The 27,084-nt window shown below is 53.7% G+C and overlaps 1 protein-coding gene across 1 annotated transcript in view; it reads right to left on the minus strand.

Moving 5' to 3' along the window:
* ccdc80 (coiled-coil domain containing 80) overlaps nt 1-27,084 on the minus strand; it is a 56,159-nt gene that overhangs the window by 2,942 nt on the left and 26,133 nt on the right. The window contains 8 exon segments of the mRNA XM_061823812.1: nt 108-259; nt 2,431-2,567; nt 4,198-4,354; nt 5,534-6,118; nt 6,870-7,027; nt 7,030-7,164; nt 7,167-7,421; nt 8,165-11,345. Coding sequence (XP_061679796.1) covers nt 108-259; nt 2,431-2,567; nt 4,198-4,354; nt 5,534-6,118; nt 6,870-7,027; nt 7,030-7,164; nt 7,167-7,421; nt 8,165-8,741 — 2,156 coding nt within the window. The 5' untranslated portion in view covers nt 8,742-11,345.

A 27,084-nucleotide genomic window follows, 5' to 3' on the forward strand; every position in this document is an offset into this window, starting at 1 on the left:
AAGAGGCTGTCGCCATCTTCCCGTTGCTGGTTTTGAACGCTGACGGCTGTGGTCGAGTTCCTTACCGAAGGGTCTCCGGGGACGGCACGCGACTCTCGAGTTCTTACCTTGACAGAAAGTTCTCCAAGGATCTGGGCTTGTCCTCTTTCTTGCAGACGACACCGTCCCGCTTCTGCCGCTCCATCTCTCGGATGCGCGACGAGAACGTGTCGATGTAGTTGAACACGGCCTTCATGGCGATGGGAACCTCGTACGATTGCTAGACAAACGAGTCGAGGAGTTGATCCGTCGCACCCTTCCCGAGTTCTGCCCCAGTAGTTGACTTGACGGTCGATCGACTATAGCTTGGGGACGCGAGCGACTGAAAGTTGAGCGCTTCACGGCGCTGACGTCGGACCGACTCCCGCTAAGTCCCATTATGATTGATAATGTGGAATCCCGACGCCTTTCCCGCGAGGAGCGCTTTACAACTGATGAGACCTTTCACGCTCATCAACTCAGTAGCGTACTGGATCACGCCGTCGGCGGTATTGCGCTTCAGGTAGCAAGTGACGCGCCATCGCTCACAGCGACTGACCGAGTTGTCGTCTGCGGTCTGTCTTTCGCTCGCTCATGTAGCGCAGCGGTTGTCAAACGGACGCCCGTGAACCGGAATATTACGGCGCCGTTTTTTTTTTTTTTTTTCTCTCAAGTGCACAAACGGCTCCTCCCACCTTAGCTTTGGGCCAACTAAGACCACTGAGAGGTTTGTGCCAAACCAATACATCCGCCGTCCTTGCATTTCTAGCTCTGTCGCATTCTTTCAGGAGTCGCCGAGGCGAGGCAAAATATTTGCAGCTCGGAAGCTCCGAACCTCAGCTGAAAAGTTTCCAATGCGGATATACGACAGCGGAATTTGCCACCGTGTCTTTGGTCACGATTGGCACGATTGACTCCGCCGCTTTGCTTTCTCGGCGCCCGTCGTGGCTTTTTACGGGCGCTTGCCCCGACGGAAAACATGGGCAGAAAAGTGACTCAATGGATATCGAGCAAATGGCAGTGCATCGGTTCACGGAATGGGTAGTTGACTTTGGTCTTGAATCCCCCCCCCCCCCCCCCCCGAAAAAAAAGACTGCATCGGAAAGGGCCACCCCGGAGAAAAACCTCTCCTGTGACAGGTCGCTGGGTGGAAAAAGCTCGGGAAGCTCTGAGGTCGGGGGTCACAGAGCTGACTTAGCGCGCAGCCCGTCCCCACCCGCGCGCTGAACGTTACGCTGGCTCGCCTTTCAACTGAACGGAGTGCGACCAGCACGACTTTGAACCCGATAAGCGAGATCCGCGACATCTGGACCCAAACTTATTTCCCCGTAATTGCGGCGCGGCCTTCCTTTCGCATCTCAGGTTCCCCAGGGCCACTTTTGGAAAGCGATACTGTGACGCCGACCCACGCGTCCAAACCGCCTCCGTCCGGTGGACCCGCTGCACTCCCAGCTAACTATTCCGAGCGAGTCGCGCGCGGGCCCGCAGGCGCCGCTGTCGGCGGAACCGGCCAAAACCGGCTTCTTTGATGCGCACGTGCAAAAAAAAAAAAAAATAAAAAAAAATAAGCAAATGACAGTTTTTGGGTCCCCCCCACCCCCACCCCCACCGGCGAGGGCGAACACATACCGCATACAAGCGGCGGCAAGCGCGACCGTCGTCTCGCGTGCACTTGCCGAGTCGGCGGGAGCGGAACAGAGAAACTTGGACTCGCTCGACACTTTAACGAGAGGCTGACGTGAGCAAAAAGGACGAAACGAGTTTAGCGTCCATACAAAAGTGCAGCGGCTTGAGGCGTTTTTGTCAAAGTGGCGACGGAGAACTTTTAGTCTGTTTTCGTTCAAATGCGTCAGTCGATCCAGCCCAAGAGATTCCCGCCAATCATCTCGACGCGCTTGGATAGTTTTCTGAAGTCAGCGGCACGTGACCACGTCGGTGGTCCCGGCCAGCTTGAGGGCTACAAAGTTTCCCAAAAATGAGGGTAAATAAGGGGGAGACACTTGTCATCATTTTTGTGCCGTTTTCTGGGGACCGGTTAGCTTTCATTTTGCCGCGAGGAGGGTTAGGGCTCCACTCGGGTACCTCGGGGATCAAGACTTTGGTCTTATTCGAACAGCAATTTCTACGTTGTTTGAATTTTACTCCGTCTGAGGTCGACAGTTCGAATCCCCCCTCCTGAAGTTTGTGTCCGGTTTGTCTCTTACAGCGGTCGGGTCTGGCGTCGAAAAAACTTTGCAATGCAATCGTCTCAATTCTGAACGAACAAACACGAGATGGAAGCTCGCCCGCCGGCGCGTGGGCCGTTTGCAGCCAGAGAAGAAATCCTCTCGCTCGGCGCCCTGCGTCGCATTCGCACAACTCGGCCCAGCGAGGAAATCTCAGGGGCGGCCGAAGCGGGAAACGACTCCTCACCTTGACTCTCGTGTCGGTGTCGGTGAGGACCATGTGGAAGTCATCGTGGATCATGCTGAACTCCTTCCTCAGCTCGGTGATCAGGTCCTGGTTGACCAGGTCCTCCTGACGGAGTCCCTTCATGGGCTTGTCGTTCTCTGAAGAAGAACAAAGGCAAAAGCTTCTAGACTGGAAGGCAAGACATTATTTGATGGACAGCAGCAAAGACACCCGTGGACAAAGTCAAGCGAGCCCCGCGGGGTGAGATGGGACTTGGCAACCAACTTGAGCTCGCTGGCCTTTGGAAAGGCTAAAGATGCTTTCAGTCATCGCTTGCTCCCACCTGGAAGCTGATGTTTGAGAAGTTGCCAGGTTCAGGGGTGGCGAGATCCCCGCCGGTTCCGTCCGTTTCAATGCCACCGCCACGCAGCTTTTGTAGGGTGCGGCTGAAGAGGAACGGCCTAACCCGAACCGGAGTCTTTAATTGTATTGCAACGCGACTGCTTTGCCACACTAATCGGAACCGAGAAAGTTTGGGGGTCTCACTCGAGGCCAACGAACTACAGCACGTGCGCTTTACTGGGCTCGACCAACCAGTGCGAAAACCCAACTCTCTCACGGTCCGACAGCAGAGGTTTTGCTAACGTTGCTCACCTAACCTATTTGACGCTTTTGTTTTAAACGTGTTGCTCAGGCAAAGTTTGACCTTTGTGATGATTGGTTGCTTTCGATGAGATTTCGTGGGGTTCCTTTTCCCGCCACCCGCGTTGATGTCTTGTCCGCTGGTCGGATTTTCGGCCCCGCCTGGTCTCGTCGGGCAAGCGAGCGACTCGCGTCTTGTCGATTTGCTTGTATTTAGTCGGCTTCAGTGGGCTTGTTCTCCCCCTTTTGGGAGGAATTCGTGTTTCTCTGTTAGCCTGAAACTTTTTCTCTTCCACATGGCTCGTTTGTCTTTTCTGATTTGGAAAACACCGTTTCATTTTTGTTGCCATACTTCCTGCTTCTTGACCTCCACATTAGCTCGTAATTTTGCCATTGCCAAGCAGTGTTCGGGCTTGACGCGAGCGAGCAATCACGGGAACGAAAGAATCTTTATGTGGACCGCAAAAAGGTTGGCAACATCTGTCCGAAGCTACCAGAGGCAACGGGCTCAGGGGACGCCGCGTTTGAAAAGATTTGGAACTGGGCCCTTAACTACAAACTCATCTCGTCGTGTCGCTTTTGTTGTTTTGAACAAAGCGGCTATGATTTGAAACAAGAGGGCAAAACATTCCTCCGAGCCGTTTACGGAGCGCCAAGTCAGAGCGTCGACGGCGAGGTCGTCTTCATCCGAGCGGAAAAAAGAGCCTTCCGTCCAGAGTTCCGAGCCCAAATTCCGTGCGTCCTGCGGCCGCGAGCGCGCGCTCATCGAGTTCTACAAGAGAGTCACACACGTAACCCAGACCGCTCGCTAGAAAAATGTGTCCAAACGTCAGGACTGGCGGCGCACCTTCCCCGTGTGGGAAGGTTACTTCCAGGCAAACGTGCTCCCCTTTGAAAACGGGGATGCGGGTCCCGATCGGAAGTTGATCCGTTTGTCCGACCTGAAGCTAGACACCAAATGTCATTCGCGACATTTTGAGACACTAAAGTCCACAATCAAGGTCGATCGGGAGCATAATCCAAAGGTTATATTCCAAATTCATTTCCATTGGCGGAGGTATAAAAGCTGAAGTTTTGCGCCTGCGCCCGCGTTGCCGACCACACATCTGGAAAACGTTCGGCGAGCGGACGTGTGACTCAGCTTACCCAACTGGTAGTGGTCGATTTTCATGGTGGAGTTGACGAGCGAGCCGAAGATGGAGATGATGGAGACTTTCCGGATGGCCATCTCGCACACCGACTCCAAGTACTCGTCCCTCTGCTGGGCATACATCTTGTTCTCCTCGCTGGGTGATGTCACCAGCTGGGGGAGGGTTAGAAAGAAGGAAAGGTCGGGCGGTGGCGAGATCGAGCCCGCGTCAGACAGAGCCGCCCGGGCCGCTACGCTTGGACCCCGAGTTTCCCCGGAAGCGAGACGACAAGAAAACCGTTTTTGTTTTTGGAGCAAACGTGACTCGAGCTTCTCAGCAAAGTGTGTTTCTGTAAAAGTACGACATTGAATCCTCCTCTCGAATTCCGCTCGCCCGCGTGTTGCATTTGGAAGCAAAATGGACGCCGGCGGCGGCGGCGGCGGCCGAGGTTGCCGTGCAAAGTCCCGGGATGTTCACAACGTGCCGGTAACCCATCCTAGAAAATGTCCTTCTATGGACGACGGCGACCACGTCAGTTCTGCCCCTAACTGACGGAAACCCGAGTCGGACGCCTTTTCTGCCTCGGACCGACGGGAACACCAAGTCCGACGAAACGTCTGGAAGCGCTTTGCCGGACGCGGCTCCTTTTGATTGAGCTTTGCCGACAAAGGTCAGCCATTAGACGTCGGGGCGCCATTTGATCATTCGGCCGAGAATTGGGAGAAAGCCTTTCAAGCAGGCAAGAGGACTCCATTTGGATTCTGGTGAGATTTGGCAAGTACGCTTCCATTTTGAGGAAATCCTCTCCCCCTCCTTCCCCGCCATCGATTTGACGACATTTCCAATAGTTTCATTTGAAGCCGATTCTTTTAATAAGCCTTCATCTTCGGACCTGTTATCATAAATAGTCTTTGTTTTTATGTATTCATTGTTGCCGGTATTCCGAACTGTCATATCCTGCATTCCTTGCTCACGGATGGAACGTACGAGCGACACGAGTACAAAAGGCTGACGGTGAACGGTCGTCCCGCCCCGACTGACTGCGGTCCACCCAAGCCGGCTGGGATCGGCCACGGGGGCCCCGAACGGGATGCCCGAGAGGCGGCGCTTAACCCGAAGGACAAGCCGTTGACCTCGGCGAGCACGTCGCCTGCGGAGCCCTCGGTCTTTCGCTCTTCGGTCACGCGGATATTGCGGCGCGCCATCGGTCAAATGTAATCTGGAGGTCGAAGGGCTTAACGGGATCCAGATGTCGGCACCGTTGCCTTGAACGCCAACGGTGGCTTTCAACTGCTCAGGGATGTGCGACGCACGTGATTCGAAAAGCGGTTGGGTTGCAGACTTTCTCTTACCAGCAGTCTCCTGCGGTTCTCGAAGTAGTCCAAGAAGGAGGAGAGCGACCCCTTGGGAGGCGGCGTGGGCTTCTCGCCGGGCTTCTCGCCGGGCTTCTCGCCGGGCTTCTCGACGGGCTTCTCGCCGGGTTTCTCGCCGGGCTTCTCGCCGGGTTTCTCGCCGGGCTTCTCGACGCGCTTCTCGCCGGGCTTCTCGCCGGGTTTCTCGCCGGGTTTCTCGCCGGGTTTCTCGCCGGGCTTCTCGCCGGGCTTCTCGCCGGGCTTCTCGCCGGGTTTCTCGCCGGGCTTCTCGCCGGGCTTCTCGCCGGGCTTCTCGCCGGGCTTCTCGCCGGGCTTCTCGACGGCCTCGGGGTCCTCCTCCTTCTCCGGGAACTGGGACGTCTTCTTTGCGTTCTTCTTGCCGCCGCTTTTGCCCCCTTTGCCGGCCTTGGCGCCCCTCCTCTCCGCCTTCTTGCCCGCCTTTTCGTTTTTCTTCTTCCTGTCGTGCTTGGCCTTGGCCTTCCTGGCGGGGCCGACGCGGGCGAAGCCGTCGGCCTCCTCGGGATCGGCGGTCTCGTGCTTATCCTCGTACTCGTTTGTTAGCATCTGCACGGATATAGTTTGTCAATAACGGCGACGGACAAAGCACCTCACCTGCTGATGAAGCGAGCCGAGATCTACAAAATTCAAAAATTGACACAGATTGCATTTGGAAAAAGCACTTTTGATATTATTCCAAGCCACAGTGTTTAAACGTTGGAAATAAATAAATAATATTTGTGGATAACAGTAAAAAAAAAAAATTACTTCTTATTGCTTCAATAAATACTTGAAAACACATAATTCTTTAAAAAAAAAAAAAAAAGAAGAAAAGCGGACTGGATTAAACAACTGTATTTAAAAATAATAATAATTTGGGCTACTGTAATGGCAACCGTTTCAACATCCATACATCCATTTCCTGAGCCGCTTATCCTCACGAGGGTCGCGAGAGCGCTGGAGCCTATCCCGGCTGCCAACGGGCAGGAGGCGGGTGGGGTACACCCCGAACTGGTCGCCAGCCAATCGCAGGGCACATGGAGACAAACGGCCGCACTCACAATCACAAAACCGGCGGCAGAATTTAGCGTGTCCAATGAATGTTGCGTGTTTGGGGGATGCGGGAGGAAAGCGGAGTGCCCACCCGGAGAAAAGCCACGCAGGCAGGCACCGGGAGGACACGCCAACTCCACAACCAGGCGGGTCCGGGATGGAACCCGGGACCTCGGAACCAATTTCTGGCAAGTATTTCATTTCTCCAGCTGAAGCGACGACGGAACGACCGAGAGAGCGGCGTGAAGGACAAAAGAGGCCTGACCTTCTCCGCTCCGTTCTTCTTCCTGCCGGGCCTGATCTCGGAGGCTCTGCGAGTGGTCACGGTCGGCGCCAGCTCGTGGACGCGCCCGCCGTGGCGGTCTCGGTCAGTGCGCCCGTGTCCAGGCGGCGTGGTTTTTTCCCAGTCCCCGTTGTAGTAAACGGCTGGGCTGCGGTGGCGGGGACGGGGACGGGGACCGTCACGGCGGTCGTGGCTTTAGTCGTAGTTGTCGGCCGAACGGTTGCGGCAGATGGAGTCGTGGTGGGTTTTTTCTTTTCCGGGGTGGTCTCTGTCCACACGACGGCGACGTGACACAAATCAATCTCGAGTGGCGGGCTGGACGAGATGCGATCTTACCGGTAAGCTTGCCTCGCTCCACTTGCCCCTCCACGCCGGCCCCTTTGCACTTCTGGACAAAACCTTTCTGGCGACTCCTCTCCAGCTTCCTCATGGGTGACCGGTCGATGACCTCGTACATGGCCTCCAGCCTCACGGGGTACGGGTACCGCTCCTCCACCTGGAGCGTCTTTTTCAGCAGCACCATCCCAAACTTGCCTGCGGAATAGAACCCTGCGGCTCGGTGGGGGAAGTGCAAAATGTCCCCATCGAAGCAAAACTTGTCGCACTTGAGCGCGACTCCTTCGTCCTTCAAGGACAAGTCTTTTGCAAACCTCGCCACGGTTTCCAGACGCGAGACGAGAACGGCTTTACGGAGGCCCCCGGGACCGACCTTTTCCGAGCGTTGCGAATACGCGACTCGCGGTGGTGCGACTTAGGAAAGAGCGGCGTAGGTGGAAACATGTACACGTGCGGTACAGGAGACGATATTTTCAAATGGCGTTTCAAGTGAGGTTGTCCTCGCGCCAAACGTATTTTTGCCCGACGCCAGTCGAAAGCTGCGACGCAAACTATTTCTCCTCGCTTTCCCTTTGGGAACTTAGTACGGCTCTGGATTAGAAAGAAATGGGTGGAAATCTCATTTTTCCCCCTCGGAGTCAAGCCGCTTGAAAGAAAGAACCAAATCCGTTTTGTGAACTTCGGTCAGAGGCAATTTTGCACAATCGGTGTCCAATGAACCTCCTCAAGTCACCGCGACGTAGTTCCTTGGAGCCGAGGCCCAGCGCTACTCTCAGGGAAAGCGACGCGACATTTGTTTGGATGTTACAATTTGAGGAACGCTGACCGAGCGGGAAGGCCTCAATTCCCTCCGGCGCATTTCGGGCTCCTTCGGAATCGCGACGAGGTCCGGCCGAAGCCGAGCAAAGACCAAACGACGTGAACGCGAACGAGCGTCGCACCTTTCTCCAGTTTGAGGACGCTCATGAGTTTGGGGACGAGGGCGGCGTCCAGGGGCTCTTCCACCACTTTGCCCTCGCCGGTGATCCCGCGCACCTTGCCGCCCGTCTCGCCCTCCCGGTGGAACACGACGATTTGCCGGACGTGCCTCTCGGCCAGCTCGCAGTACACGTCGGCCTTCAGCAGGGACATCATCATCCGGTAGTAGCCGTCGGACTCGTCGGGCGCCGAGATCACCAGGACTCGGTTTTTCCCCGCAAAAGCGGCCAGCGGGTTGGGCGTCGACCTGGCCCTCGCGGCGGGGGCGCCCTCGTCCCGCGGAGAGCCGGCCCGGGGGCGCCCCCCGAGGCCCCTCCTGCCTCGCGCCCCCCCGATGGCGGACTCCCCCTCGGAGCCGTGCGCGGATATGGCAGAGCCGAATCCGGGTCGCTCGCGCGCCACCTGGCGGCCCCTGCCGGCCGCGCCCTGCTGCGGTCGCCGGCGCAGCTGCGCCCGGAGGCGAGAAGCGCGCCCGTCGGCCCCGTCGGCCCACGTCAGCAGGCAGGCGAACGCCAGCGCCAAAGTCGCGAGCCGCCACATCGCGCCCGAGTTCCGCGGCTCAGATCGCGCGGCCGCTCCGCAACATTTCAAGTCCGTCGGTCGGTCTCAGTGGAGGGGAAGCGACCGATTCCGCGCAGCATCCGACGGAGTCGCGCTTTGTCACGGCGTCCCGTCCCGTCCCGCCCCGCTGCGGTGGAAAAAGAACAGCAACGAGAACAGGAGAAAAACCCGACCCGAACCCGCCTCAAAAAGTGGCGACTACACCCAAAAAGGAAGAAGCCCGGAGCATTTCGGACTCGAACCTGGTGGGGGTCCACAACAGGAACAAGAAAGTCGCGGCGCGGGCCGGCCACGTAACATCTCCGAGGCTGACTCACAACCCAAAAGAAGAAGTGGCCGCTTTCGTTCCTTCGTCCAGCTCCAGAGTCCGAGTAGGAAGTTGGAGACTTTTTTTTTTGTTTTTTTTGGGACTTCAGCTCGAGTCGGGTTCCCTTCTCGGATGCGTCACGAACGCCCACGGCTGTGAAAATCTTCCTTTTCCCGGCGACTTTGAACTCAACAGCCCCCCTCCAAAAAAGGCCAAGTGAAATTAAAAAAAAAAAAAAAAAAGACCCCCGCGCCCCCTTCCGCAACGATCGTCCGTCTCAGGTTTTCCGTTTCTCAGCCGACATCAAAACGCCCATAAAATCTCGACTTTTTTTTTTTTTTGGGGGGGGGGGCGGATTATTTCCTCATCCAACCGGAAAATCAAGCAGGCAATTCATTGAAACGAAGACCATCGATCGGAATCAGAAAACGGACATTCAAAAATTAGGTTGATGATGATGTAAGAAATTCATTATTTTATCCATCCGTCCATTTTCAACTGCGCTGCCTTGGACGACACAAAGACGCTGCGACCGCTTACAGGGTCGAGTGGACTTTATAAAGAAATAAAACGTAATAATTATTACAGCACAGCAGTACATTTCATGGAACAGAAAAAAAATACATTTGGAATCATTCAAGATGTTTGTATTGTTCTATCAAGAAAAGAAAAATGTCACGTAACTTTCTTCAATGGCTTATCGTGATTGGATTTTTCATAGATTGCAACTGCGTGTAATAAATGAGATGCTTTGAGCAAAATGGCTTGATTGCATAATTCAACACACAAAAACGAAAGGAGCCATTTTGAAAAAAAAAAAAAAAACGTCCACGTCGGAAGCGGCAGGATGCGTTGCGGGTTTCTCCCCGTTCGCGGCTTCCGCTTGTCCGTTTTTCATCGTTCACGACGTTGCGGTCGGGTCGGGAACTCATCCAATGGATTTTCTTTCCGTGCGGAGCGGTTGCGATCCACGGTCCACTCGGGATTGGGCCTCGCGGCGGCGTTTGCGCCCCCACGTGGCCTTTTCGTGCCTCGGCTCGGCCTTCACGCGGCTCAGATCGCAGGACCGGTTCCCGGAACCAAAGCTCGTCCGCCGTTATCCGACCTCGGCCCGCGTCCGCCGCGAACCCACTCGATGCATTTGGCGAACGCGTGGCGTCACGACCGTTAAGCCCAAATCAAAAGGCAAAAAGCAGCTTTGCATGTCGTCTCGTTGATGTGCGAGCTCGCTAAGTTTCTTTGGAGGTGGTTTTTGGCGCTCTTCAGACTCCCGCGCGCAGTCGACAGCTTTTCTTTTTCTATTCCAAAGAATTTGGCTTCGCTCTCGTCGTCCGTCCTTTCATCCTCGACAGCGCCGATCCCGGCCAAGTTCGGGCACCCCCTGAACCGGTCGCAGCAAATTTTTGCCCCTCCAAAGTCGACCTCGATTCAGAGATGAACGCGTCCGGTGCGGTGGAACAAACGGCCGCCGGGTCGGGTCGGGTCACGGTTTGGGACGTTTATCGGAAAGACGGGCCCGGCCCGCCATTTCAGGCCCGCCTCCAAATAAAGTTACACAATGTTGATTTTGTCCTTTGCCGGGAATGCAAAGCTGTCACAAATCTCATTGCGGGAAGCGCTCGCTGGAGGTCGTCGCCCTCGTGACTTCCAGCCGACGGGCGCGTCCAACCCGCTCGGTGCTGAAAGCGTTCGCTGGCAAAAGAAACGTGACCAAGGTCCCGATAAAAAGCGTGCGGCTGGGCCGCTTTGATGCAGTCCGGGCGGGTTCTTTGCATTTCCAGGCTTTTTTTTTTTTTTTTTTTCTGGCGAGGGCGGGTCCGCATCCGTGTTTGACTAAAACATTCCGCGGTCGGCCTTGACAACATCCCCTCGGTGCCCCTCCTGCCGCCTCGAGCGCAAACCTCGCTCCCGCGTGCTCCGCGAAAACCTTCGATCGGCGGCAACAATGTCAAACGGGAGCTTGGCTTCTGTAAGACACATTTACCATTGAGGATGATGTCAAGCGCTTTAATGGGATCTGTGACTCACGGCCTTTTTCTTATTTAAACTCGCCACAGGTGAGCGTTGGCGTCAGTTACTGACGTGTGTCGGGCAACGGCAGGTTTAGAAATGTTTTGGACGCGCGATCGACGGCAACGGCAAAACCAAAAGAATAAAGACGAACGCACGTCCGACTCGGGTCGCTTTCCGCTCAGCCGAGGCGCGAAGGGGGCGTCGTCGGCCCGGACGGACGTCGACGCCTCATCGTGCGGGTCCGGCTCGAGCGCCGCCGCGACCTGTCAAAATGCACCAAGGGGTCAAGAAACATCAACGGCCAACCGGCTCGTGGCGTCGTAATCATACAAATAATAAAACGTTTGACGGATTCATCACGTGATGGGAAAGTTCACGCTTCCTGCGGACAATCTCTTCTCTCTCTTCTTATTGCATGTTTTTAACACAAGGCAGGAAAGATAAACTCTGACAAACATCTGCAACGTCTCAAATATCTGCCAAAGATGGAGGAGGAGGAGGAGGGGAGGGGGGGGGGGGGGCCGCTGCTTCTTTAACTGGAATTTCTCACGTGTTTGGCTGTACTTTATTTGAATGTACTGCACTTTCTGGGCCAGATTCCTCTTCATTTAAGGTCTTTTGACAGCCTGGATGAAAGCCACCGTACAACTTGTGAGACAGAGCAAGCACACGTGCGTGTAGATATTATATCTATCTTTGAGCCGTTTGTGTGTCCCGACGATCTGAGGATTTAAGTCGTTGTCTCGGGCTTGACGCCCCCGGCGGGGTCATCCGCGCCAAAAAGATTCGAGAAACAGCAAGCGGAAAAGTCCTCCATGACCAAGACAATGGCGTGACCCGGCTGGACCTCGGCGATCCGACCCCGTCGGACGACAACCGCGCCGGAGTTGACGGCGGACGCCGGGCGGTCTCTGCGCCAGAACCCGTCCGTGTCCTGCACCGAACGGGAAAGTGCACGTCAGGGTGAATGCGGCCCTCCAATTAACAGCAATCAAGTTGTTTTCATTTCGCTACTTTTAGAGGAGGCGAAAAAAAGGAGGAAAAGGAAAACAAACAAACAAAAACCTCACCAGGAGAGCAACAGAAGGAAGCTATTCGGGCAAGGACGTCGTGTCTCGTCTCGGAGCACTCAAGGCAAAACATTTGAAAGTTTCCTTCAGGAGGGTCAAGTACTCGGCGGCGATTATCTACTGTATAGATTTGTATCAGCCCCCTTGATCAAAAATTTCAGTCGCTTCGACTTCCAAATATCAACGTGCATTCAAAAGATGCTTTGTGGAAACAATTCTCTTCCTCCTCTCCTGAATTTAGCAAGTTGTGTCGCGGCTCAAAAAGTTGGCAAATTGGAGCAGTGCGGTCCTTAAAGCATTAAAAAAAACAAAACAAAAAAAAAAAACAACAACACATTTTTCAGACTTTTGAACACTGGTCCCACTCGACCGACGCGCCGACATCGGAGTTGTCGTCAGCGTCCGGCGCCGGCTCGGCTTCTCAAAGTCGCGGCGGTTAGATTTCATCTGCAGGAAAAGCAAAAAAAAAAAAAAAAACCTGCAGCGCAAACAAACAAACGTGAGTCGGTCACGCAGTCGCTGTACGTGTTGAAAACAAACAGACGGCTAAAGTTAGGCCGGGGGCTCCTCCCCCATCTTGAAACAGGCCGCCATCCAAACTGCTCCGTCGGTACTTTTCAGAGTCGTTCGAGGAATTTGGGGCGGACTGTTTGCGTCGTCAGCAGGCGCTGTCGAACCTGAAAAGGACGCGCCTGTTCTCTTTCCTTGGACAGCATTGGCAACGCAATGGGAAGAGCACTTTTCCACAGAGGCCTGGAAGTTTTGCCCAATTGGTGACTTTTACAGCAACAAGGTCACAAACTACAGAATCAGAATCAGCTTTAATGGCCGAGCGTGTGACCCAAGATGGCTTCGGCACTGCCTTTTGTCTCCCGCGCTTGCACACAATTGGTCCAATTCTTCGCCAGTTCCCGTCAGTTTTTTATTGACGGCATCCGCGCAATCATGAGGGGAAACCCTTCCAGCTGGGTTTCAAAAAGGGCTTTGTCTGGCTGAAATCGGCCGGTCGAAGAGGGAGGCCCGCTCGAGGCCCGCCGCGCAACTCGGCACTTGCTCGGTTGCTTCATTTCAAACCTGACGGATGAGCAGAAACGGAGCAAAAGTCTACAGGGCTCAAAGACGTGACATTATTTGTGCTTGGAAGTGTCGCAGCGCAGCTTCACAAGCCCAACAAGTTCTACTGGCCAACGCTGCCACCTACCGGCCGCCACTGTCATTGCCGCTTTTGAGTGGCTCGTCTTCATATTGGTCGGCCGAGCAATTGGAGTGACTCGACCGACAGAGGGCGCCATGAGACCATTTTCATTCCCCTGACCTGAAGAAACCCCAGCTCAAGAATATTCAATATTACTTCAGCAATTTGTAATTCCAATGAGGAGAGTTTGCCGCCAAGTACGGAGCTCCGTCACATTCCCTGGCTTGTTTTTTTTGTTGTTGTTGTTGTTGTTGAGGGGGGCCTGTGAGCTTCTCATTCATGCCGGTATAATCCCTGTGTCGACCTTTTCCGGTGGATTGCGGGTATCCATCCATCCAATCTTTCGTTCTGATTCTGCTCAGGCGGGTCGCCGGCGTGCCGGAGCCCATCCTGACTATCTCCGGGCAGGAGGCGGGGCGCGCCCTCCGCTGGTCGCCAGCCAATCACGGTACGGGAAGATAATCACTAAAAAAAAATGTATTGATATAGCGCATTTCACACAGACAAGGTGCGCTTTACACGATCGAAAACATTTTCAAACAGAGACAAAAACGCTTCCATTGGCTGGCAGCTGGGATTGACCCTCGAGACGATAAGCGGCTCAGAAAATGCCGAGTTGCGGCCTGTTGCGATCAGATCAAGGCAAAAACCAAATGAAAACGATGATGACTCGGGCCTGCGTTTGCGACGCAGAAATTCCTTTTCCGCTTTGAGAAAGGCCTTCAGAGACCTCAGGGACGACGTTTGGCCCCCCGCCTGGCCGCATACGTTTCTTCACAACAAGGTTGTGTCACGGTGGGCGCGCGCGTCCAGTGCGAGATTCAAAAAAGCAAAGAGGAAAAAAAGGACTGGCAACCGGCAGAGGGCGGACCCCGCCCGCCTCTGGCCCGAAAACCGCCAGGATAAGCCGCGGCCCGCCCGAGGAGAAGCAGAAGAAGGTTGAAGGAAAACTCAGCCCAAGCGAGATCTTTTCAAGAAATGTGATTTGGAACGTGGAAGGGTCCTTCTTTGTCCAATGCACGAGTTCCACCTCCCCACGGACTTTGGAGCGCGAGGCCTCCCTCGCCGTAGGAACGCCGAGCGGCCCGCCCGCAGAATTGACACCTTCCTCATTCCCGACTAGCGGCGGAGCGCGCAATCCCTCGTCAAACTAGCCCCGTCGCGTGCAAAAATTTGCGCAAAGCACAGGCGAGATTTGACAGTTTTTCCCGTTCTAGTTGAATGTGGCCCCAGGTCTTTTTTCCACTTGCGGGACCATTCAAAAGGCTCAAAGGTGAACGAATTTCCTTCCCAGCGGCTATTTCCGCTTCCGAGTGAAGACTCGTCGTCTGCGTTCCGGCCGCCAGCCTCTTTCGTCGTTCTTCTTTTTACGCTTCAAGGTTTTGTGATGATCTCACACTTTAGTAGCCAAACGGATTATTTCGATTTGCGTTATTTCCGGCAGGAAATAGACGATTAAAAACCTCCAAATCGACTTGCACCCGCTGACGTCGGCTCCGCAAACCAGAAATGGAGCCGGCGGAGCGTTTACATTTTCCTCCCGTGAGGCCGAAGAAACTGCAGTTTGCGACGGGTCCCGCACGGTTCGGGTTTTGCCTCGGGCTGCGTACCGAGACGTTTGGCGGCGAGCATTTCGGTCGATTCATTCCTATCCAGACTACCCTGACAAGTTTTTTTTGTTTGTTTTGAACGGAGATGAGCTCAGCCTGCGGTGCCAATCGACTTTCTGCGGAGTCGAGGAATGCCGGGCGGCGCTCTGAGGCGCGGTAACTCGAGCCCGACGGACGGACGGAGACTTGTCCACGCTTGCTGTCAAATTGGAAACGCTCGCCGGGCGCTTCGGCTCAAAGTTGGAGCTGGCGACGCGGCCCCCGCCGCTTCTCGTGAGCCGTTCGACGGCGCGCACGACCCGTCGATCGGCCTAACTCCGTCTTCAAACTGAGGGCAACGGTGAGGCAAATCTGTTCTGTGACCCCGGCCCACCGCCACAATCTATTCGGAATCTTGTTTTTCCTTGTCCGAATTGTGCAAACTTTTTGTGAGCGTGCTCGCACGCGTTAGGGTTAAGTTAGCTTAGGCGAGGTTAACCTCTAACCTTGTACACACGTGAAGACAACAAAGCTGTTTTGCGCCTTTCCGACCAAGCGTGACAGACGTCTTATTTCTCGTAGCTCAAGTCACCATCGACGGTTCTCCTCAGTGCCTTAAGAACAGTCTGACGTGAACGCGCTCAAAATTGATGATCGCAAGTCTTGATGCGCGCTCAAAGGAAAACAAAATGCAGCCAATAAGAAGCGACGGTCAAAGAAAACAAATGCGACTTACTTGATGGCGTGTCCTGCGTCTGGCTTGACCGGACGGACGGATTTTCCAAAGCAAGTTGGGCTTTTTCCAGGACTTTGCCATTTGACAAGCTCACGGCACCGGAAATCTTTGGAGGCAAAACAATCGCTGCGTAGCCGGAAGTTGTTGTCATTCTTGTTGTTCATCTTCTTTTGCTAATCCTCCTGTTTCTTCTTCTTCTTGAGATTTCAAGGTTGACGACGGAACACAATCTTTCTGTGGTTTTCTACATTTGAGATTTTTGGAGCACGACACACAGTGCCACACTGCCAAAACTTTGAAATGCCTGATTTGTTTGGGGGTTTCTCTTTCTCTCTCTCTTCGTGTCGGGGGTTAGGGTTAAATCATCTTTTAAGAGCTGAAGAATCCTTCCGTGTTAACCGGGCCTGCGTCACACACGGGGACAATGACGACAATGATTTTCAACGATGGTGACGCAGAAACCTTCCCCAAAATTTGGAGTCTTCGTGAGTGGCGGATATTCTTCTCCGGTTTTCCACCAGAGTTTTAGAAGCTTTCGGAAGATGCCGAGTTGCTCCCCATTGGCGTTTTCTTCGATCACGGAACCTCAGCCCCATCTGCCTAAAGTCTCAGTGAAGAACGTCGGATCATTTCAACGGGGCGGCCTAATATGTAACCGATTACACTGGTGACGTTTCCCGTGTCTCTTTGGACTCTCTGCGGGCTCAAAGTGCCAATCGGGCCTGGAAGGCCAGAACGTGGCTCTAATTTGCCAGGGGTCAGCGCAGCAGTAACCTCCCCGTTCTGAGGGTCCGTTGTTCCCAGGGCTAGAAAAGCCGGAGAGACCCCCGCATCGGGGGCCCGCCATGTTTGGACGGCAATCGGAAGGAACGAAGGCAATATCTGCACCAGTACGCCGTATGAGGTGATCACATTCAAGCTGAGCTACTGTCGCGATCGGTCTTGTTCTCGTGCTCCCGGGTTTCGCCTGCCGTCCGGCGCCGCCTCGTGTCACGTCCCATCGGAACGAGAGGTAGGACCCAAATGCAGGAACTCGGAAGACGCGAGGTAGTTCAAGAAGAGACACGTTTATTATTCTATGCAAAGGAAGGGGATCGAGCAGGCAGTCCGGTGCAGATGAGCGGACAGGCGGGAGTCGGTACACGGGAGAACAATCAACGCAGGCAGAGGTATCGAAGGAGTCGGGCTTACGGGGTTGGTCGGAGAACGGACGGAGGTCGGTACGCACAGGTTCAGTCGGGAATACGAGAGTGCTGGAACGGGGCATGAAGCCCAACGAACTGGCGGAGGACCAGTCGTCACCGGGGGATGATCAGCCCGCGTGAGGCGCAGGTGTGCGCCTCCCAACTAGCGCAGCCGATTCGATTCGACAATAAAACCCTGTCTGTATTTAAACTAACACTCAAATATATTAGATTATTAGTGTTTGTAACTGATTTTGAAGCGGCGCCGCATCTTCACGAGCCAAAGAAGTGGCGCTCGCCAACGCTGCCAAACGATCCACCGCGTCTGCGTCTTAAAAAGGGGCCATTAAGGAGCTTGAAGACAAAAACAGACACAAATGTAAAAACTGTACGTGACCTCCGCCTTAGTCCCTTTAAAAAGATACAAAGAAAAAATATACCAAGAACTGTTCAAATTCTTTTAACCTCTTATTCTTAGCACGCTTGACTTCTGCGTTGAGTGAATTTGTCGGCTTCGAAGCGTCGCGCCGCCTGAACCGTTCATTGCAACAGAATATTCAGGGCAACTGAGGTTGTGCGTCATTGTCGCTGGTCCCGGCTGGTCAATCGAAAGCAGCCGACGCGGGGTTGGCTCTGGCGACAACAGAGACGCCACCCCCTTCGGTTCCCAACCGGGGAGTCGAGTTTGGGAGCTGCCCAAGCGATGATCACGGTCAGAATCGTCTCTACTGGCCGAGTATGTCGGAAGAAAGCAAGCAAGCAAGCAATTTTCTTCTCCGGTACGACAACAGACGGGCGGTCCTTTTACATGAAAAGACATCCCAGTAACGGTCATCCGGCAGCGATGGACGCACGGTAGCAGCAATATTGCCCAGTAGGCTAACAGACGACCTCCGGACACACGCATCCACTCGAAAATGATTAGTCGAGTGATAATCTGGGACAATGTCGATGGTGCGAGTGGTGCAGATGCCACTCGGGTACAAGAGGCTAGTTTTCGTCAGCAATTGATGTGCGTCGCGGCGAGACTACGGCAGCGAGAGCACAAATAATCCATCATTTATATCAATAATTGTCCCAGCAAACTCGAGGCAGAAAATTGGCAGCATGTTGCAGTTTAATTGTACGTTAGCTGTTCAAGAATTTCATCGTAAGCGTGTAGAAGGTGTCGGGATGCCAGCTACTTTTAATTTGCATTGTTCGGAAGCGCCTACCCGGGAAGCCCAATTGGATCCCGCCCGCTCTCGTCCTGGTTCGAGTGACGCGCAAAAGCATCTACAGCGGGTAGAGTTGTGCCGACGGTGAGTTGAGCGGTTTTCGTCGTCTGTTGCAGTCGGAGTTTGTCCTTTTTTTTTTTTTTTTGCAGAAGTCGCAAAGCGGACAGCGGCGGACGTACGCAGTAGCGATCGGACGACCGGCGTTTCGGCCGTTCTTCCTCGGAAGCCGCACACGTCCCCGGCGCGAGTCTCCCGGCTTTTGGCCGTCGGCAGGACCGAGTTGCCGGCGTTCGCTGTTCCTAGTTTGTCTTTCCGCATTTCTGACGGTCAGGGCGGCACTTTGTCCACGTGGGATGAAGCGCGTCACCGTGAGCTGCTGACAACAGATGAACGGACTCGCAAATGCGTCCAGAACAAATACGGGACTTGTTTTCGCGAGCTCACCTCAAAGATGGAAGACTTTTGATGCGTAGCTTTATCGTTTGAGTAGTTTTGACAAATCCGTCTTTGTAGGCGCTCGTCTTTCGTCAAGATGACCCGTCCGACTGGACAGCACGATCGTCGCCCGGGTGTGCATTAAGCTCTGCGTACAATATGAGACCCTCCGAAAACGCGCACTCGGAACGCATTGCTGGGTATTCGGCTAGTCTCAGTTTGTGTAAGCGCCGCGACATACTGAACCACCTCGGCTCGCTGTCGGTCACCAATTGCGGCCCGCGGAACGACGACGAATGGGAAAGAGCACGTCGTGATTTCCAAGAAAATTCTTGCGAAATTGCGCGGAGGCGAGAAGCCGTCGGACGCCTCCGGTGTCCTCCGTGCAGGAACGCCGAAGGCGTTCAGGCGCAGGTGTGCGGTCTCGCGGAGAGGAACCTGACCTACCTGACGGATCGAAACCGTTTCCTACGCCTACGTTCGGCCCTCGGCGTCGAGCGTGGGAAACAATGTGAGGCGCTCATTTTCGCTCGAATACCTGAGCGGGACGGACGGACGGACGGAGGGACGGCTGACGCGCGGCCTTGCGCGCTAGAAAAAGTGAAATGCCGCCAAGGGCTTTTTTCTGATTTTCCTTCCGTCGCTCGCCGAGAAGAGATATGCAAGGGCAAAGGTCGGCAGCCTTTTCAGAGAGACATGATTGCAGCCTCGTCGCCTTTTCTTCACAAGTATGCGACTTTTCTGTCGGAGCCGCAGCATCCCCCTTTCTATGACTGCCGCGACAAGAGAGACCTTGTCTCTGTGGAAAAAAAAAAAGCCAGCTCCTGAACCGCTCGTGTGCACTCAAGGTCCTCCTGCCTTGAAAGGCTTTAGACTGAGAAAGTTTAAGCTGAATATTTTCTTTTCATGCGCGTACCTGAGCTATTTTTCAAGCCCGTATCTGAATTTGCAGCTGAAAAGCTGCGTCACTCACGCTTTCATGGGCCCGCACTTTTGGAGCTCCGCGGCCACGCGCCTCGCCAAAGTCCACCTGCGGCGGCGGCGTCCGCGGCGAAGCTGCGCCGTCGGGGGACCGAAAAGCACCGGGGGCGACGTCTCGTTGTCGGGGGCCGGCGTCGTCCGTTTTTTTTTTTTTTCCACCTGGGCCGCGTTTCCAGCGCAGGATTCCGGCGATGAGGTGTCACCGAGTCAATGATGCTACGTAGCGTTTAGCGGGCCTCGGCGGACTCTTCCCTTGCGTTGACTTGCATGTGAACGGAGGAAACCTTTCCCAGCTGCCGTTGGTAAATATTTTGCGCTTTTGACGGTGGACACGCTAACGCAACGCAGTGATTCCCGACCAGTGTGCCGTGAACGTGACTTCCAAGAAATCGTGTTCATGCCAGTGAGGCATCGTGACGTCCGAAAGTATACGCGGTCATGAACGTACTCTAAGTCCTCTTTTTGTTTGTTGGTGTGCCGTGAGATTTTTCAATTTTAAAACGTGCACCTCGGCTCCAAAAAGGGAGGAGATCACAGCGCTAATGAATCCTATTCACACACGGTGATTATTTCATAATTGCCAGAAAGCCGATCAAGTGGCGGGTTTCAGGTCGGATTTGCAAGTGACATTCGCTCTCATTTGCTTTTCCTGGACAAATACAAATATCAAGACCAGTGTGGACTCATTTTTGGATGTCGTCATTCCTAATGATCGTACCTCAAACTAATACAGAATAACATCCTCCAATTGTCATCTTTCTGCAAATAACACGATAAGATTGGGCAGTGTGAAAATGTTACATTTCCATATTTCACCTTCATGCGTCTCAAGGCGACAGAGGCAAAGAAAGGGACCGGCACTGCGGCCAAACCGCGGCAGCGTGAATCTGCGCTACCGAGTGTAACGTTGGCATGGAAACAGGAGTTCAGAACAGTCGGAAGAAGGATTGTGAAAATCAACCCATCGAGCAGTAATTTTCCCCTTTGGGAAGGGAAGGGAAGGCGGCGGCGGCGGCCTCGCAGTTCTGAAGACTGGGCTTCGAATCTCGGCCCCGCCCGTGTGGAGTTTGGCCCGCGGGGCTTTTCTCCGGGCGCTCCGCTTTTCCCCCACGTCCCCAAAATCACCCAGCGACCGATCGGCTGGCAATCAGTTCAGGCTCCGGCGCTCCTACGGCACCACGGTGAGGATAAGCGGCTAAGGTAATGAATGGATGGACAGACGGAGGGGAAGGAAATAGCCGTCCCTCATGTTTCAGTACATTTTGGAAGTACCCAAATCAATTTGAACGAGTTCAAAAAAAAAAAAAAAAAAGCATCGGAAAAGGAAACGCAACTAGCGAAGAGCCCCGACAAGTAGTGCAACATTTCTGTGTTGTGTGACGAAGCGAGGACTCTGACCTACAACGTGAGGGAAATCCCAAATATGGCAAGCAGACACTTGTACCGTGACGTCGGAGGGTGGGGAGTCAAGTGCGACGGAGGTCCAACAGGGCAGAGGTGCGAGCCCCACCGTCGGCGGCCGGCTTTGAAGGGGCGTCCGTCGTTGCCGCTGTAGCAAAGTACACGCGGGTGATAAGAGTCACGGTCGAACGGCTTCTGTCCTTATCTGTGTGGCAAACATCACAAGGCGTGCAGGACACAGGAAGCGACGAGGATCCAAATCTTCAAATGTCATTGAGCAACATTTGCAAGTCCCCGTCAAGCTGTAATTGAATACAGCGCCCCGCCAGATCTTGTGGGTAAAGCTGGCCACGTGCATGTGTTCCATCACCTTTCCTTTTGAACAACACTCAACAGACATCTAATTGTCCAAGCTTCGGAGGCGCAATTCTTTCCAATGCTCGCTTCACGTTCAGCTTCAGCTGTTCAACGGTCCGGGGTCTCCGCTGCCGTACTGTGCGCGTCATCACGAGTCAGTGCGCGTTCTCAACGGGAGACCGGTCTGGACTGCTGGTGGGCCAGTTTAGTACCGGCACCCTTCTACTACCAGTTCAGCCACAAATGCCGGCTCGCCGATACAAGCGCGGACAATTCTGCAAATGACGTCCCTCGGATGGCTTGGCAGATTCGCGAGTTGCCCGAGCCGCGGGCACGACCGCGGCCCCGTGCTCTCACAGACGCCGGCTTTCGGACTGTGCGCTGATTCTTTTCGCCGTTTGGACACCGCATCCGCCAGAGAACAGAACACTTTCCGTCGGTCCAACTTTGATGAACTCTGACCCCGAAAAGCCCACCGGATTTGTTGAAATCTGACTTTAAATTTGCATGGTAGAGTTTTGACCGGCATTTCTAGAGTAACTTTGGTCCTTACGCAAAATCGGGGCATATTCAAAATGTTCTGCATTCTTTTGGGTACTGGCGGAACAGGACTTGCAAATGATTGCCTTCCGTTTTTCCAACAGAATTGGAGTTACTGAAAGACCTGAAGGAACGGCACATGCGATGGTGGTTTAAGCAAACGCAGCACTCAACAAGCTTTCCTTGCCAAATCACCATGACGGGGGGGGGGGGGGGGGGGGGAGATGACACGCTGCGGCGACCCCTAACGGGACAAGCCCAAAGAAAAAGAAGAAGTTCTCAACACGTTGTACTGAGTACAAAAATTTTTTTTGTTGTTTAATCTCATCTTGGCTACGACCTCACTTCAAATGTTCTGAAGAAGGTCCAGCTGGTGAGCACATCAAGAGGTTCTCGTCCACTACGCCGTCATCGCGAAAGCGCAAAGTACTCGAGTACGAATCGACGTCGTCTCTGCTGCGCCGGTTATGCTTCTCCGACGAAGACGCGCAGCAAAGTCTTTGTTCGCGTACGAGCATCCGACGAAGGGTGACAAATGTTCCCCGGGAGGCCCATCGAACGCATCTCAATTTCTGCTCATCTCGTTTGCCAAACGGAACCTTCTTCTTTTTTTTTTTTTTTTCTTTGCAAATCAAGAAGACCGTCCGTGCGGATTCCAGTTCTGTCCCACGGATCGTCGGGAAAGGTGTCGCTTGCCGGAGCGTTTGTCTGCTCGGCCGCTTCTGCCAAGCCTCGCCTCCCAGCTGGAGCGCCATTTGTTACAACATTTGCTACCTCGTGACGGGCAGAATTAGAGAGATCGCATTGAATTGTGCCTCGAGGGAAGGCGGAGGGGGACTTTCCTTACCTTTGCGCGTCACGCAAATCCATCGACGGTCTTTCGGTTCGCAAAAACGGGGGACCTTGTTGTCGTTTCTTTTCCGACGGCTCATCGTGACACACCGCAGTGACTCACGACACGCGTCTCTGTTTTTGTTCCTCGAGAGCAACAGAAAAACACCCAAGTAGAGCCTACTGACCTTTTTTTTTGTTGTAAACAGCAGCTGTCAAGTGGACTTGTGATTTGTTTTGCGGAGCATTCGCGAGGGAGTGCAAGGGGTAACTCAAGAGAAGGAGAGAAGACGTCCACACGGTCGGACAAACGGCGACGCCGAGCGCGGTGCCCTTTGAACGGAAGTCTTCCCTCAGATTTTCACAAACGGAATGCCTTCGTCACCATTCAAAAGACAATCTGTAAATTTGCCATTCAGAGTTCTTCAAATGAGGGCAATTGACAAAAACTGTTTTGCGGCGGTACGACCTGGCCTGGCCTGCGTGGAGTCTGCATGTTCTCCCCGTGCCTGCGTGGCTTTTCTCCGGGTGGCCACACACACACACGTGCTTTCCTCCCACATCCCGAAAAACAGGCAACATTAACTGGACACTGGAAATTGCCTTGCGTCCTGCGATTGGCTGGCAAGCACTTCGGGCTGTGCCCCGCCTCCTGCCCGTTGACAGCTGGGATAGGCTCCGGCGCTCCCGCGACCCTTGTGAGATTAAGCGGCTAAGATAACGGCCGGATGGATATTTTGTTTTACATCGCAGCCGTCGGCGGGAGCAGAAGTTCCACGTTCCTTTTCCGAAGGCTGTCAATCGTAAAACAAATGCGTGGAAATTGTCAGGATTTCAAAAACATCCTTATTAAACAAGCAAATACCCCGTGAAAGAACATGGACAAATTTCTCACTGCATTAAGACTCCCAACCACGAGGGGCGCTGCACTCCTTATATCAAGACCATTTCGATCGGCACGTGGAGTGGATTCGTCTCACGCTGTGACTGCGGGATAAAACTGGACAGCGCGAAAGAAGTCGGCCAGACCGACGCGGAATGTCGAGTTAGGGCTCCGGCCGTCGTCGCTGATCCCGACCGGAAACACGGAAGGCGGACTCTGAGCGGAAAGGCCCGAAACCCGCTGACGGATGCGTCGATTTTGCGCTGTCCAAGACACACTTACGAGTATCAAAATCGGTCTCGAATATGCTGATCATTTCCACAATTTTTGGTCTCCAGCCTGTGGTGCGCTTTCCACCCCCTCCGTTTCTCAAATGGACAAGCGGAAAAACAGCAGCATGTGCTAACCGAAATAGAAGAGCGACGGATTTCCCTCCTCCGGTCGAAACAACGGTTGACGCGTGGCCTCTGTAACAAGAGCGTTCGCCTCAGCAACTCGACGAGCGACGTGTTCGGAGAGAGGCTGACGAGGCGCCGGGCTCGGAAATGGACAAGCTGCACCCGGACCGGTTGCTCTTCTGGAAAGTTGGGACGGAGGGCCAAGCGGACCCACGTCTTTGTCACGCAGACGCCTCTCACCATCCGTAACACAAGTCCCGACGGAGGCGACATCCGCACACTCGCTCAAGTACGAGCGTGTCGATGAAAAGGCTTCGCGCTCAGTGCCGTTTCAGCAACGTGATCGGAATCAGAATTAGAATCGGCTTTGTTGGCCAATACACGAGCAATTTTTCTCCGGCGCTCGGTGCTGCCCTGGCACGACATTCAGAGCAAACGACAAAGGACAAGAGACAAAATTTTAGACGTTGCTGTTGATAGGAACGATTCCTTCGGCGAGTCGTGCGAGATGTAAAATCTTCTTCGTTTCAAAGAGCCAAGAGAGAAAGAGTGCGTCACGAGTAAGATGAAGTCGCTCTTCAAATCTTACATGCCCGATGCTGGCAATCAAACATCAGTTGTGGACCGCGGCTAAAGCTGGAAAGCTTTGAAACCATTCTCGGGGTAAAAAAACAAAAATCATAACCTCACAGAAAGCGTCGGTATTCATATCAGGTGAAAAAAAAATGACCCAAAAAAACGTCATCGGTATTGTATCACGTTGGCACAATTTTCGGGTTTCGGCAATCACTGGCAAAAAAAAAAAAAAACAGAACCAAAAGCAAAACACAAACCGAGGTCAGAAGGAAACAGTGAGCTGAAGCTGTAAAATCGGGCAGCCGGTTTCCGCCGTGCACTCCATCGCTAATAAAAATGAAAGCCGTGATTGATTTCAGGGCACCTCGCAGTTTCCATCGAATGCTGGATGATTCCTCAAAGTCCCGTCTTGGAGGTGTTTGAACCATCGAGCTTGCGTGGGAACAACTGGAGTCCACTTTACAAACGGGGCAGTTGCAGAGAACGCCCAACCATCACGCCCATAAAACTAAACCATCAAAGCTAAACTTTCTTCCTGATAAGAAGTTGGAAAGCCACGAGGCCCGCTTGCTTGCTTGCTAACGGGCGGGGCGGTCCGCAAGGTCGACTCCTCTGGTGATGATCAATACTTTCCTGTGCTCCGCTCACGCATTGATCCATAAGTCCACTCATTTTCGGAAGCCGTGATGCGATATTGCGCACGCACGCACGCACGCACGCACGCAGTCCGGCGTTTTGCCCGGAGATGGTTCAAGGCTGCCGCGGTGGCTTTGTGGACGCAACATCCCTTTGCGCTGTTCCGTGGCCACTTTTTGCCTCGTGAAATTCCGTTAGCTGCACCTGCTAAAAGCTAACAATCAACTGTTGTCCTTTGCGAGGACGGATTTATTTTGACAAAGTCATCAAAAGTGCAGGGAAATGTGGGACATTTTCCTCAAACGGGGGGAGATGTGGCCCGTGGACGGCACCGGGGAAGGAAACGCGGCGCGGGATTTTCCTCGGATGAAACTTTACCGTTAGCCGCTGGTTCTTCTTCTTCTCTCCCCCCCCCCCTCCTTTTGGTGACTGTGAGGAAACAAAGTCAACGGCGGGTGACGATGAATATTTACAACGGTGAACGTTTGCTCATCGACCAAAAAAAACCGAGTGTAACTGTATAGCTGCTCGGAGCGGTACTTTTTTTAATAGCTAACCTTTTCCTTGCGTGGCTCTCCATCTTTCCTTGTCTTTCTCGCTCGCCATGTGCAGCTTAAATTACAAAGCTTTCACTGAGAAGTGACTCATGTCGGGAGAATGCACTTCTTTCTTTTTGCTTTTTTTCAACCGTCTCTTCAGACCTCCGCGTATTCTGCTCTCCTCGGTTCCCAAGGCCACGTGAGCGCAGGTCTCTCTCCCAGACTAACGTTTTGTTTAATATTCGAGTGAAAAGTCCAGCATTGTCCCGTTTCAAGAGTGCAACGTCCAGCGCATTTGAAGCATTTTGCGGATTGGAGAGAATTTCATCATCAACGTCATCTTCGGCAGCGGTTTGGGATGGAATTAGCGACGTCCTTTTGTCGGGTGTCGACTCCATCCATCCATTCATCTTTAGGTTCTGAACTGCTGTGTTGTTTGTGACGTGAAAATATGAACTGAATCAACAGCCCCCCTGCAGGTTGCCTGACTTGCTCTTAAATCTTAAATTAATCCCACACAATCACCAGAATTCGTCAAATGATTGCTTATTAATCAGCTCTTTGAAGTTGACGCTCGAGAACGCCTGAAAAGAATTTCACTGAAAGATTTGCTCAAGCCCAATTGGGCGAAGCCAGAGGGGAGCGGTTGCAGTTTTGTGGACGAATTCGGCCCGCTAGTTATGGCGGACTTCTTTCGATGGGGCTCCTCCCGTCGCCTTTAAAGGCGGCGGAATGACGTTCCCCGCCAAAAAAAAACATCGGCGTGCGATAGAAGTGGGGAAGTACTTGCGGCAATCTGTGGAGTTCTGTCACTGCTCTTGTCTGAAAACGTGAGCGGGTCCACACCCTTATTCGGGACAAAACCAGCCGGTAATACCCGCCGGCGACCACGAAGATTTGGCGCGGCCATCCGACGCCGCCTGCGTTTGCGCAGTCTGTGGAAGTCAAGTTTGTGCATCGCCGCCGGACTCCTAACGCGCTTTGACCCCCGCTGTGACGCCGACTCGCCATTTTGTAACAGAAACGCGCGGGATGAAGTGGAAATATGATGGACAGAAGAAAAGAGCGCGACTACTCGTCAATTTGAAAGACGGCACGTGATAAAAACAGCCCCCCCCCCTTAGGTCAGCCCGGTCAACGCAAACACGAATTAGCCGCCCACGCTCGGCGGCCCACTCGCCCGTTTTTTTTTTTTGCTCATTTTCTCTCTCTCTCCGCCAACACATCTTCATAATGGGCCCACCTCAGCCGCCACTCAAACGCGCTGGAAAAAAAAAGTACAAGCAAATTGTTTTAAAAGAGGAGCCGCCATCAGACGCGGAGCGGCACAATGGCGAGGGCGTGACAACCTGATGAAAAGCACTGCCGCTTCTGAATCGTCACAGGAAAAAAAGAAAAATCCCGATAATTTCCAAAGAAAGGCCCGTCGTAAAT

This window comes from Syngnathoides biaculeatus, chromosome 6 (assembly GCF_019802595.1).
Source record: "Syngnathoides biaculeatus isolate LvHL_M chromosome 6, ASM1980259v1, whole genome shotgun sequence".
NCBI lineage: Eukaryota > Metazoa > Chordata > Actinopteri > Syngnathiformes > Syngnathidae > Syngnathoides > Syngnathoides biaculeatus.